Here is a 14,775-nt window from a genome sequence, read left to right on the forward strand (position 1 = left end):
AATTGTCCCTGCAAGGCCCTAGAGGCCACCGGGGGGAAGGGGAACCTTTGCAGACCACCCCACGGCCTTTAGGAAGCCCCCCAAAGGGGCTACAGGTTAAAAAAATTAAAATTCAATGTAATATAAGTCACTGTACACATATTCAGATTGGCACTATGTACAGAAAATCAAGGCTTGTGAATACTGAGCTGAAGCTTATGAGTTAGGATTGTATTCATTTGCTCTTACTTTGTTTCTTTTGATGTGAGTTAAATGTGATGTCTTAATAATATGGCTATTAATGGTGAGTTTGTCTTTGAATGTGTGAAATCCTTAGTATTAAGGCCCACTGGGAGTTTCTTGCTCTCTTTCTCTCATTTTAACTGTCTTTCTGAAATACTTAGAATATATTCCAAGCAGTGACACAGTTTACTCTTCATATCCTTTAATTATTTTCAGAGTATCTGGGAAAAGTCAAATTCTCCATTTATTTTTAAAACATATGTAATAGTGATGCTACAATGCATAGTAGAGAATTAGACAGACACTTCTGTTTAGTTTTCCAAGTACACCTCCACATAGTATTTGGGTATTTCATGAGCCCCAGCATACTGAAATTTGTAGTTTTCCAGCATTTTTTGGTCTGGCTACATCCACTGCTAAATAGTTTTTGAAATATTAAAAGATTAGCGAGCTTGACTTGTATTTTTGAGCTGATATTATGGTAAAGTTATCTGAAAGATGGGTGTCAGATGTTTGGACAAGGGTGCAATTTTAGTGCTTGTCCTAGGCGCTATTTTCCCTAGATACGCCTCTGGGGTAGCTCTGAGGATAAGCAAGGCAGGCTGCCAGGCATGCTGTGCTTGCTGATGGTGTCACTGCCCTTCTTGCCACTTTCCAAGCTGCTGTTGCTACCACCTCCTCCTCGGTCTCCTGGCAATTGGGTCTCAGGTGGTGATTGAGTCACCAGGCTGATGAGTACAGGGAGTCACCTAAAAGCACTGAGCACCCCATGCCCAGCATGGAGCCACCAACCATCAGTGATGAGGGTGTTGAGGCTGGGTAGGAACCCAGCAGCACAACTGGAGGGCTTGGGATGGCGTGGGGCTTGGGGTGATTGAGGGACACTCCCCTGCCCTTACTCTGGAACAAGGAGCCTTGCTCCAGAATAAGACTTTTTGTTCCAGACTAAGGGAAACAGTAGTCATCACCCAAAGAGAAAGATAAATCTGAAACCAACTTTGTTGGTCACTTTATAGGCATAAATAGCCCTGCATGATATTTTTCTTACTCTGCTTTTAGCTGAACAATTTCATCTTCTGCTGCCAAAAGAGTGGTGGCTGATTTGGTCTTTGTGTCTTCAAGAGCCAACTGGGCTTCTGCAAGACTGCAAGAGAAATCAACACCCAGAGATACACTTTTAATGTAAAAGGCAGGAATTCTCCCAGCATGTTTAGTGAAACAGATCAGCCAATATCTTAGGCTACTTCTTGCATTTGTAAAGATAAGAGCATGCCAGAGAATGACAGCCCATCAATATGTAAGTAGCTTTAAAAGCCACAATGATAATATCAGCAGTCCTCCACTTTCCTTCCAAACTCAGGCCATCAAGTATAGAATATATATATATATATATATATATATATATATATATATATATATATATATATATATATATATATAGTGGCCCTATCAACTAATACAAAATATATGCAATCAGTGTAATTTATTAATGATATGCCCTTGCAGAAATCATAGCTTTCAATAGCAAAATATGCACAATGTGGGCTATACACAGCTATTATTTACACATATTTTGCTAGTGAATATCACAGTTTGTACACATGCTGTGTATTTTGTACTTGGGAGTCAACACATGCTACATATATTCAGACCATTCATCCAAATAATCCACATTGTTTTTTCGCATCTGTCATTGATAGCAGCTGTCTAGATCTCATGCAAAGTTTCCCCATGATGCTCACTGAGATTCTTTAACTAGAACAAGTTTAACTATGCTGGCCTGTGATTGTAATAAAGGAATTGAATTAAACTGAATTAACTAATTTGACCTTAGGTGCAAAAGACATCCTCCCTAGTGCATGAATGGACTTGTACACTTTTGTAAATGTAAATTCTTCTCACAGACCAGCAGTTACCATCTAACAGAACTGCTTATATTTTCTACTGCCTTGACACCACAATGACTGAAAAACTTCACACACAATTGTCAGTGTGAATCCCTTCCTAAACCCCAGTTCACCAGGTTAACCATAGCGTCTTTCATACATGGACCATACTGAGAAAGGCAAAACAAATTCTTCCACATTGTTATGATAAACCATTGCTATTAAGTTGTCTGTGATTATTAGAAATAGCTAGATGTACAGAGACATCCGTCAAAGGTTCTTTAAATAACCGAAGCCATTAGGGATGTGCAAATTGATTCGGGTACAAATCAAATTGTACCCAAATCTAGCTGATTCGGATGATTTGGAGACAAAACAAATCTCCCTGTGGTCCATTGGCTAGATTCAGATCCAAATCGAATCATGCTTAATTCGATTTGAATCTATTCGAGATACAGATCCCTCCTATTAATTTCCCCAGATTCCCAGCTTTCATTTTTTAAAAAAAGCTAAGCTCTAGCCCTTGTAGAAATGGAGTTATGGAGCAAAATGTGTGGTCGTTATTTTTCAAGTGTTTGGATTCTTTGGTATATAATAACTTTCCCTCAATGAATCCCTATGAGGATTCATTGCACACCTTCATTTCTTCTATTCATTTTGACTGTCTTTTGGACAGTGGAACATAGGAAGCTACCATATACTGAGTCAGACCATTGGTCTATCTAGCTCAGTATTGTCTTCACAGACTGGCAGCGGCTTCTCCAAGGTTGCAGGCAGGAATCTCTCTCAGCCCTATCTTGGAGAGGCCAGGGAGGGAACTTGGAACCTTCTGCTCTTCCCAGAGTGGCTCCATCCCCTGAGGGGAATATCTTACAGTGCTTACACTTCTAGTCTCCCATTCATTTTTAACCAGGGTGGAGCCTGCTTAGCTAAGGGAACAAGTCATGCTTGCTACCACAAGACCAGCTCTCCTCCCATGACAGTGCCAACTGTCAACTGCCATGTGCCAACTACACCCCACTCTCACCCGCAAGGCAGTGGGGTACTACTCAATTTATGTTCTAGGATTTTTTCAAGTGTTTAGGTTCTTTGGTGTCTAATAACCTTTCCTCATAATGAATCCCTATAAGGATTCATTACACACCAAAGAGTCTAAACACCTCAAAAATTCCTAAAATATAAACTGAGTACTCAGTGTCTTGTAGGGTAGTTGGCACATGGGATGCCACTAATTCCTCACACCCACCTGCAAAGCAGTGGGGTCAAAATGAACAGAAGAAATGAAGATGTGTAATGAAGACACCAAAGAATCTAAACAAAAATACCTTAAAAAATAAACTGAGTACCCCAGTGTGTGTGTGGGTGGGGGAGATGAAGTTGACACATGGCTGTTGACAGTTGGCACTGTCCAGTGATAGTCAAAATAAACAGAAGAAATGAAGGCGTATAATGGATCCACATAGGGATTCATTATGAGGAAAAGTTATTAGACACCAAAGAATCTAAACATTTCAATATCCCTAAAAATTAAAATGAGTACCCCACTGCCTTGCAGGTGGGGGGGGGTGGAATGTGTTTGGCACATCGCAGTTGACAGTTGGCACTGTCCAGTGACAGTCAAAATTAACAGAAGAAATGAAGGTGTGCTCATAGGGGTTCATTATGTTAGGGGTTCAATCCTCATAGGGGTTCATTATAAGGAAAAGTTATTATACACCAAAGAATCTGAACACTTGAAAAATAATGATTGCACATTTTGCTCCATAACTCCACTTCTACAAGGGCTGGAGCTTAGCTTTTTTACAAAAATGAAAGCTGGAGATCCGTGTTAGGGTTAGGATATGGCAACTTCAAATCCCCATTGTTTCCTATGGCAGAAATGTTCAAAATCAGTAAAAACTTAAAAAAAAATAATTAAAAATCAACCAAGTGTCCCACTGCCTTGAAATCTGGATGTTAGTTGCCACCCATGGGGGACCTAACACACACCCAAATTTGGTGCCCCTAGGACCTTGTTAAGTGGTCTGAATCCATACAAATCCAAAACAAAGCAAAGCAAATACAAATCGAATCTGAGGTGATTTGAGGCGGCGGGGGGAGGGGGTAGATTTGAACACAAAACAAATGGGGTGATTTGTTTTGGGCACAAATTGAATTTAAAAAAATGATTTGTGCACATCCGTAAAAACTATTTCATGATACTCATAATACCATGAGGCTTTTCAGACAGCAGGCTTTACCGCGGGTTTACTGAGAGGCTTTACTGCAAGTCTGGGGCATAACCGATACTCCGACACAAAAAGGATTTTTTTTTACCCCAGACATAAATCGGGCTAGGTTCCAATATGGAGGGGAAACCTCAAATTATGTGTGAAGTGCTCTATGAAGTTAAATCTTTAATGTACTTTGAGTTAGATCTGGCCAATATGCGAACGCACACCCACTCTCCCAAAGTAAGTTGCCATCTGAAAAAGCTCTATTAAGAGACAGAATATGAATGTAAAAGCAACTGCAAGATCACTCCCTATACTGTAGCTGTGGTCTAAACATGTATCAAGAGATGCTAAACTGAGAAGCTGAAAATTAACGACACAGAAGAAGTTACTCTATGTTTTAACAAGAGCTCTCTTGGAGTCATCTTCCTGTGAGTCAGTCTCCTATAGATGCAGGGCTGATGCCAGGGCGTAACAAGGCTGGAGCGGGCCCAGAGACAAAATTTTAAAATGGGCCCCTCGCTGATACACACACACACACACACTTCACATGTGAATTGCCTCTAGGGGGCCCCTCAAGGCGTGGGGGCCCCCAGGCAGCCGCCTCACCTTGCCTAATAGTAGTTACGCCCTGATGCTCTGGAGGTCATAGGCAGCTAGTGCCCAGTTGCATACACCCACAGCAGCACATGTGAAACAAAGAGAGTTAGTGGAAGCAATTCTCCCCTTCCCACCCTCTTCCCTGAAGGCAGAAAAGCCACTCTCAAGGGTTGACAGACCATTGGCATCAGATGCTACATGGATGGCTGCAAGGGGAGGAGACCCCAGAAACAGTGTGGAGACCTTTTCTGCTAGTGTAATGGAAGATGTCTCTGTGCTTCTCACCCTGCCCCTTGTCCTGCAATCACTAGCACACATCTGACACCATTGCTGAGGGTCCCTCAACTTCCAGGAGCTTTTCTAGTAGCTAGGGGGACTGCAGGGAGGAGGGGCGGGAAGTAGGAAATTGCTTGCACTAACACTTTATTCTGCAGGTGCCATGGTATATACCACCCATTGCACATAGAAACTATCACAGGAAGTGGCACTACCATGGTAAAGGTCACATATTTCCAGGTGTAGCTCTGCTTAAATGACTTGTAGTTAGTGTGGGTTGATTTGCAGGTCATATTTTGCCTCCAAAATATAGCTCAACATATACTTGAGCCATATACCCATTCCTAAAAACAACATGAATAAACTGGAAGTAAGTACATTTGGGTGTCATGTGTTCTGTGAATAGTGGTACAATTAAGGCCTGCCTTACAAAGAAGTAATAAAAAGTTGCTTGCTTTGGGCAGCAGGTCTCAGACAGGACATATTCTACTACCTTCATCTCTAGGGGAAAAGGGATATCCAGCGTAAGTTAGGTACTGGAGAATCACTCCACCAATGAAGATTTTGTTCCTTTACAGACATCACTTCTGTGTAGGAAAGTATGTGTACTCCACATGTGCACAGCTGAGTGTGATGAGCATACAATATATAATACCACAACCAGATCATAATCACTTGCCAGTTGATTTACACATTCTAAGGGCTACTTATGTTGTAGAATTCTCTTTTTAAAAAACCCAGAATTAAACATTTTCAAAACCCTTATAGAAAGAAAGGGGGGGGGGAGAGAGCAAAAAACAACAGTTAATTGGCCTACTCTTGCTGTACAAGACTGAGTTGTAAACGAGTGGCATTCAGTTCTTTCTCCAGCAGTTGTATTTCATGGTTCTGAGTGTTGGCCAGTTCCCTCAGCTGTCTCTCTTTCTCAATGGACTCCTATAGTGAAGGACACATGTCAAGTTGTAACATTTGTCTTTTTCAATAAAAAATGTTCTGTTCAACAATCGGGAATGTTGCAGTAAATGCTTAGAATGCTTTTTAGAACTGCTATAATACATAATTACTATTCTGAATGCTAATGAGTGTTATTTATCCCTGACATCTGTCTGTCTACATGCATGGAGCTTTTGATGCAGGGTAGAGGAGCATCTGCTTGCACAATCCTGCACCTACATTCTGAAGAAACAAATATAGTCCTAGTTCTGCACCATACACTTTGCTTCAATGTGAAGATCAGCCCTGGCCCTAATCTTTAAAAAATTTCATCTCTGAACCATGCCCTCTCAAACCAATTATTTCAATTGCAGAATTTCACATTAAGCCACAAAGCCGCACAGCCACAGAGAGATATCAACCATGGAAGTCTTTTACAAACAATTAATGTTCATTTGTGGGGAGGGGAGGGATGAAACGTTGAGATAAATTGCTGGAAGAGTTTTGTGAAAGGTTTTTTATTGACCAAACAAAGTGAGGGCTTTGGTTTAACAGCTGGCATTTTTTGTTTGTTGAGAGCCAGCATGGTTAGAGTGCTGGACTAGGACCGGGGAGACCCGAGTTCAAATCCCCATTCAGCCATAAAACTAGCTGGGTGACTCTGGGCCAGTCACTTCTCTCTCAGCCTAACCTACTTCACAGGGTTGTTGTGAAAGAGAAACTCAAGTATGTAGTACACCGCTCTGGGCTCCTTGGAGGAAGAGTGGGAGATAAATGTAAAAACAACAACAACAACAACAACAACAACGGGGTGGAGCCACCACTGGGTGAATGGGTTCAAAGAACCTGGGCTGCCACCAATCGGGGCTGCGAGTGCGGCCCCAGACAACACCCCACCCCCGTGTCCGACATCAGACATGGGGGGGTGTTATTTCGGTCTCAAACGGGGCCGTGTGGCCCTGTTTGGAGCCAAAATCAGCCCACCCTGCATTGGCAGCGCAGCCAGAGTGACTCTCCCTGCATTAAAGGCAGGGAGAGCCTCTCCTGGTCTCACTGCCAACACAGCGGCGCCGATCGATCTCTCTCTCAATCGGCCCCATTTAGGAGAGAGTTCGGCCCACGCTGCATTGGCAGTGTGGACAGAACGGCAATCCCTGCCTTTAAGGCAGGGAGAGTCGCTCTGGCCCATGCTGCCCAATGCAGCGCAGGCCGATCTCCCTTCCAAACAGGGCTGCACGGCCCCGTTTGGGACGGAGACCACGTCCTCCGCGTCTGACATCAGATGCAGGGTGTGGCTAGCTGGGTCCCTGCATCTGACGTCAGAAGCGGGGGTGGGGCCAGGGGGCCTCCGTGGCCACACACAGGCCACCACCAGCCTCCCTACACTACTGGAGAACACTTAAGCACTGAGATCTGAGTAGAATTTGGTATGCATGGTATATGTCTACATTTCAGGTTTGAAGGCTAAAACCTCAAACCCAGGAGAGAAAAATACAAAATATTATGTGATATTTGACTTGAAAACTGAGATATCAGAATGAACATTGGTGTTTACATTCAAGACACAATTCTGCATTTCAGGTTTAAACTCCAGCTTACTTCTCACATTCCTTTTCAGGGGGACCACAAAAGATGTTAAATACACTGCAATGTAGTATTTCCCATGAACATAGTGTGACCACAATAAATGTACATTTACAACATACTTCTCCTGAAGTATGAATAAGACAAGTAAGTCTGAATACCAACTAGACCCCTGCATCCATTTTCAAGACACAGGGGAGGAAAGATGTAAACACTCTGCAATGTAATATCTGAAGCAAAGCCTCTTGAACTTTGTGATTTACTGGTAGTACTAGTCAATATAAATTAATGTTGATTGTACCTGGAAGTGAGAAGAGCTTGTTTCAAAGGACCTTCCAAGAGAGGGGCTAGAAAAACAAGTTCCTAACCATGGAAGGAGACGAGATTTTATTGTTTCCACACCTGCATAATGTCCACCTGTGATAGTGAGTAAAAAAGAAATTAATCCAAGTGTATATGATAGAGTGCTTTAAATGCTATGTTAATAACTATCCCCTATAATATATGTATGCACACAATCCATGCACTTCCCCTGAAGACTCAGCTTCACAATCCAGGGTGCTCCTAGACTCAGCTTTGCTCCTGTATACTGAGGTAGCAACTGTGACCAGAAGTGTGTTTTCCCACATGGAGCTGGTGCACCTGCTATACCTGTTTTTGGAGACAGCAGATTTAGTTAGGGCCACTCAGTTACATCAAGGATGGATTACTGCAAGGTGCTCAGTGATGTATGTGGGGCTGCCTTTAAAAGTGCTCAGAAACTTCAGCTGGTCCAAAATTTGATTGCAAACATTCTGACTGGGGCTGATTTTAAGGACATGGAACTGGTTTGTTGGCTTTCAGTCCATTTCTAATCCAGGCCCAATTTAAAGTGCTGATTATAACCCTGAAAACACAAAACATCTTAGGACTAACATACGTAAAAGACTGTATCCGCCCATGGGAGTCTGCCTGCCCACTGGTAACTGAGGTGCAGTTGGCTGGGACATGTGAAAAGGGCTTCTCTGCAAATGCACCTAGACTTTGAACTCTCTTCCAAGATAGAACTGTCTTTCCCCCTTTCTGATGTGTTTTTACTACCTGAACCCCTACCAGATGGTGATTTTACTTTGGAAGGGGCAGGTGTGAATTCACTTATCATTCAGATTTACATCAAAGTCCCTGTGAGTATCAAGGAGCACTTCATATAAGATTCAGGTTTTTCGTTGCAGATTGAAGCTTAGCCCAATTTATATCCGAGGTTACTACTTGCAGTAGTAGGAGAGGAACAGAACCCGCACGAGTTGTGAGGTGGTTTTTTTTCACTTTTTGCATCAGGTTTTTGGGCAAATTCAAAATATCCGCTATCCGATGGCCCATACAGTACAGAAGAACAGAAGAACCTCACAACTCGTGCAGGTTCTGTTCCTCTCCTACTACTGCAAGTAACCGAACCATGGGTAACGAGGCATTAGGGCTATGGGGAAAGCGAGGTTAGGTTCCAGAGTGGATTGACAAAAAATTTAAAGCCGCAAAATGGCCCTCAAAGAGCCCCACAATGGCCTAGAACTTACTGTGGTGTGCTCCATGGGTAACCCCTATGCCCAAGAATGCCCCCCAAAGGACAAAATGCCTCCCCACCACAAAAAATCGCAAGAAAAAGTATGTTTTTTTTTCAAGAAATGACCCACAAAATGGCTCCTTCTGTCTTCTCCTGGGCTCCTCCAGATAAAATGAGGGCCGGAAGTGACCTCCACGGTCACTTCCAGCCCTCTAGGAACCGTGGATACATGGGTTTTAACTTATTAATATATGTGAATACCAGAAACTGGGTGTCTATTAGACACCCAATGGATATGCAGAACCGCGAATAGTGGTTCCGCAAATAATGAGGTCCTCCTGTATTTCATTCCTCTTAATCTCGCTGTCTGGAAAAGGCCCAGATGAAGATGTTCCTCTTTCAACAGGTTTTGGGCCTGTCAATTTGATGATTTCTATTTGATTCCCTGCTAAAAAGCTTTTGCTATTCCGTGGTTATCTGTCATCTCTACAGCTTGTAAATTATCTTTTTAAATACAAACTAGACTGCCACATTTTAATACTGTTTTAAACAATGTTTTAAGCTGCTTTGAGCATTTTATATGGAAGGCAGGATATAAATACCCTAATTAATAAATACATGGACACAAGAAACAACAACCTCACCTTCTCGTGTTGTTTGATTGAGGATTGTAAACAGTTGCCCCTGGATCATGGCATTCAGTTCCATGATTTCACAGCATCGGTTTAGATTCTGATCGCATGAGTTAATCTGTAAATCAGAAATACTTTTATTACATTATAATTCTCCTCATATTGTACCCTCATTGTTCATTCTCACCAACAGAACCAGTTTCGATAAAATAGATTTTACTTTGTATGTGTACCAAATTCTCAGGGACCAACACAATAACTACATTACATACTAAGCAATAAAGCAGAGACCAAAATATTGAAAAAAATAAAATTCTACAATGGAAAGTAAAGATCCTGCACATTTGCATCAATAAGAACAAGGCAACAGCTTCTAATATGTATCATACTAGTAGCCACACTCCATAACTGGAATGTTGATATCTAAGCTAGCTGCCATCTCTTTTAGATATATTTTAAAACAAATTTGACTCTTCAAATAAATTCCCAAGGGCATATCTACACTACTAACTAGTTTAACATTCATCCCCTGGGAAGTATAGTTCTGTCACTTGTAGATCTATTACCACACAGTTCAGAAAGAAACTACTCCTATGCACAGGCAAAACTGGGCTAAAGACGCCCAACCCACTTTTGCCTGCACGTGTGTACCACCAGGATCATGCCCGGTCCCGGCAGCACCTCGGCAGCAAACCCACCTCCAGAGCCACCCTCTTAAATGGGGTTAGGAGAAAGAGCTCTCGCCTAACCCCTTTTACTGATCGTCTGCCAGCCCCAGCTGAGGCTGGCAGACTGCAGAGCTCCCGCCTGGTTTGGGGGAAGGGAGGGGGGATCCCCACAACTCACACGATGCATTGTGGGAGTTCTGGAGGGCGGGGCAACATGTCCAGGCACCCTGACCCTTGGAACTACCAGCAAAAGCCAGCAACCGTCTGGGTGGCCAATCTGGCTGTCCAGCAACAAGAAGAGGATTATCTGTGGGGAAGGTAAGCTTTCTGAGGCTTCTTCCCCTCACCCCTTCTCATGGATCGTGAGAAAGGGCTCAGAGAGTGAAACACAGCTTAAACTTCTGATACGGAATTGAGTTTTCACGGGCCATTATGGCTCTCAACGTACTTTGATAGGATGTCACTTTAGACCTGCATATCTATGGTGCAATCATTATTTGATTGGCACTAGCAGTGGCACACAGAATGGCAATCACATTCTATTTAGTATCAGAAGTGCGATTCAGAATTGCATTAGGAAAGAAACTCTAACAAAGAATGCTCAGCATCCTCGCCAGACTACAATCACCAGCATCCTTTGGAGGGAGCTATGACAGTTGTTTGGCCTAAATCTAATATACATGTGCCTTGTAAATTGTTAGCTTTTAGAGAACAGTATTAATCCTCAATGAAAAAACATACAGTTGCCAGCTGGCAAATCTGACTGATGCCTTACTCCCACTGTTACTTCCCTCAAGTATAAAGAATAAGTTCAGAGCTTTTAGTTGTATGTCAAACAAAAATTCTGAAAGTGTAAACTCACTCTTACTTCTGCTGAGACTAGTCATTGGATTGATGAGGTTGTTCCTTCTGTCCAGGGGCGTAGCAAGGTTGGAGTGGGCCCAGAGATAAGATTTTAAAATGACCCCCCCCCCACTGAAGCTCAGCTCATGAAGTAAAGAAATCTTAAATTTTTTAAGTTTTGTAAATTGCGAACGATGCAAGTCATTTAATGGTACTAGAGAAAGACATGCTCTTCTGGTAGCTCCAGTTCTTAACCCTCACATCAATTTCGGAGGATGAATACAACTGAAGGAAGCCTGGGCGGGTGCGCGGCTGGGGGAGTCAGTCATGTGACTTGCCTCTGGGGGGAGCCCCAAGGCAGTGGGCCCCCAGACAACTGCCTCCCCTTGCCCTATTAAAGTTACGCCCCTGCTTCTGTCCTTGTATTTATGTATACATTCTCTATTGAAGTACCAACTCATGCATGAAAAAAAAAAAGGAAATGGGGCACCAAAGGCCATTACAGAGCTTCTTGGGCGGCAGTGTGAACTAGCCCACCAGTTCAAGCAACTAACCGTAATAGGGTGTGGGCGGCAGGGGAGGAGGATGGTCTGGATATTCTCTGACTTTTAATGAAGTACACATATTCTTAGAAGAAGATGCTATTTTCAACTAAAACATTCTTATTTGCAATTATAGGAATATATTTAAGTTGTCCTGTTTTGATATGTTTATTTTACAAATATCTTTAAAATCTCTTCCTACGCATATGTTTGGACATAGGCCGGGCCTTTTTAAGCCTTTGAGAGGCCTGGGAGCTGAATATTCATTTGAGCCCCTCCCCACCTCCCATTGCTTTCTTCTCACTACATCCTGTGGCAATGTATTTCTTTTTCTCAATCTGAAACAAGTTGTTCTGGTAAGAGCTAATCTGCCTATTTTCCTTTCACTAGAATCTTAATAGATAATTACCATCCAACAACAAATATTTATATACCCCTTTTCAACAAACATTTCCAAAGTGGTTTACGTAGAGAAATAATAAATAAAAATAAGATGGGTCCTTGTCCCCAAAGGGCTCACCATCTAAAAAGAAACATAAAATAGACACCAGCAACAGTCACTGGAGGGGTACTGTGCTAGGAGTGGATAGGGCCAGTCTCTCCCCCTGCTAAATAAAAAGAATTGCCACATTAAAAAGGTGCCTCTTTGCCCAGTTAGCAGGGGTTACAACCTCACAAGTTAGCCCACTTCAGCCTTAAACATTCACATCTGCCATGTTGAATGGGGCTGGATGACATCATTACAAACTAAGCTGTTTTGGTGCCCCTACTGTATGTGTCCCTACAGCTTTAGCAAATTTGGTTCAATCCGGTTAGGTAGTTCACAAGTTAGCCCATTCACGCCTCAAACATTTATGTGTCCATCATCTTGAATCAGGATGGATGACATCATCACAAACTACACCACTGAGGCGTCCCTATGTGTCCTTTCAGCTGTAGCAAATTTGGTTCAAATTGGTTAGGTGGTTCACAAGTTTGCCCAATTATGCCTCAAATATTTATGCCATCTTGAATAGCTGTGGGATGGCATCATCACAAACTACACCACTGAGGTGTCCCTACAACTGTACCCAATTTGGTTCATATTAATCCAGGCATTGCAAAGTCGAGGCAGAGAACATAGACTCACAGACCAACACACAGAATGCCGGGTGATCTCATAAGCTTACTTTCCTTAAGGAAAGTAGTCTAAAAATGCTAGATATGCATTCTATAATTTTTCAAAAAACATCTATATCGACAGCAGAATTAACAGAACAATATGTTAAGATTTTATTATTGGAAAAAAAGATACTCTATTAGTTTCGCTTGAAAAGTATAGGATTCCTGCAAATGGGACCCTTATAAAAATTTCATGTTTTATAAACTAATATAACCAAATACAAAGTTTAGTCATAATGACAATGCATTCTTTACTGGCTTGCCATCATGTCAAATGAACAGAAGCAGCTTGCTAAGAGGTGAGGTGAGGCAAGGCAACTGCCTCACCTGCCCACCACTTCCTGTGCTACCCCTCATCCATGTGTGGGGCCTGGGGCAGTTGCTCTCATCCCCTCTCATCCCCAACCCACAAAGGCCCTGGGTTTAGAGGCCAGGTCAGGTGTAATGTTTTGGATGATGCTGTACACCTGAAATTGTTTGGAGAAGTTTGTGATCCATGCAGTCTATTAAAAGGCAACTGCCTGAGCTAAATCCAGGGCTGTTTCACACAAGCATGCTCAGCATCACTTCATCCCTGCAGCATCAGGTGATGACCTGCATGTGTGAATAGGAATATAGGAAGTTGCCATATACCAAGTCAGACCATTGGTCTATCTAGCTCAGTATTATCTTCACAGACTGGCAGCGGCTTCTCCAAGGTTGCAGGCAGGAATCTCTCAGCCCTATCTTGGAGAAGACAGGGAGGGAACTCGGAACCTTCTGCTCTTCCCAGAGTGGCGGCTCCATCCCCTGAGGGGAATACTTTACAGTGCTCACACTTGTAGTCTCATTCGTATGCAACCAGGGCAGACCCTGCTTAGCTAAGGGGACAAGTCATGCTTGCTACCACAAGACCAGCTCTCCTCTCCTGAGAGGAATGAGCCATCACAGGTATAGCAGGACATACAGAACTCTTATACCATCTCACAACACAATGCTTTTCAGTTCATACTTCAGCTTAGCTGTCTCATAGGATCCTCTTCAAACTAGCTGTGCAGAGGACATATCCCAACAAACAAATTTAAGCATCCCAAAGTCACTTATTGATGACTTGACACTTAACTGTCAAGTCAGGACTGGTCTGCACTATAGAGAGGCTCACCAGCTGCCACTGGTGAAAGGGCAGAGAAGTGCACAATATTGTTACATCAGGGCACAGCTAAATTGTAGTGAATATTACAGGGGAGTGACTGCCATTTTTTGGCCGCAGTTGTACATATATCATAAATCATACCATCGAGTTCCAGCCTTAGACTAGGTTCAAAATCTCACTCAGCCTGTGTAATCCTGGCCAGTTCCTACTTCTCAGCTTAACCTACCTCATAGGGTTGTTGTGAGGATAAAGGGGGGGGCTAACTATGTACATCTGGGCTCCGGATATCTTCTAGAACAATAACATTTCTACAAATTTTAAGATATTTATTTAAGAACTAAAGCAGGAGCAATACTGTTTCCAAGAGAATGTGAGCTCATTTCGGCAACTCAGCTTTATCTTAAAGCAATAAAAAGAACCAGTATGGAGGAAGAAAGGAGACTTGAGTAAATCGCTGCAAATGACTGCGGTCCTAATAGGTCGCCTTTAGAGTATCGCCGGGTTCTGTAACTATGGCAACTACAACAGTGTCTGCTTGGTGCC

The 14,775-nt window shown here is 42.7% G+C and overlaps 1 protein-coding gene across 10 annotated transcripts in view; it reads right to left on the reverse strand.

The window, feature by feature from the left end:
* SPATA18 (spermatogenesis associated 18) overlaps positions 1 to 14,775 on the reverse strand; it is a 40,246-nt gene that overhangs the window by 24,127 nt on the left and 1,344 nt on the right. For 7 of the 10 annotated variants that reach the window (XM_053256620.1, XM_053256611.1, XM_053256612.1 and 4 more), the window contains exons 2-5: positions 9,899 to 10,004; positions 8,016 to 8,131; positions 6,015 to 6,133; positions 1,271 to 1,366 (exon numbers count right to left, since the gene is read on the reverse strand). In XM_053256620.1, the coding sequence (XP_053112595.1) occupies positions 1,271 to 1,366; positions 6,015 to 6,133; positions 8,016 to 8,131; positions 9,899 to 10,004 (437 nt within the window). Of the gene's footprint in view, positions 1 to 1,270; positions 1,367 to 6,014; positions 6,134 to 8,015; positions 8,132 to 9,898; positions 10,005 to 11,416; positions 11,436 to 14,458; positions 14,478 to 14,775 lie in introns of those variants that run through there. The other 3 variants (XM_053256617.1, XM_053256619.1, XM_053256613.1) reach the window with 3 other exon arrangements.

Source organism: Hemicordylus capensis, chromosome 5 (assembly GCF_027244095.1).
Source record: "Hemicordylus capensis ecotype Gifberg chromosome 5, rHemCap1.1.pri, whole genome shotgun sequence".
Lineage (NCBI taxonomy): Eukaryota > Metazoa > Chordata > Lepidosauria > Squamata > Cordylidae > Hemicordylus > Hemicordylus capensis.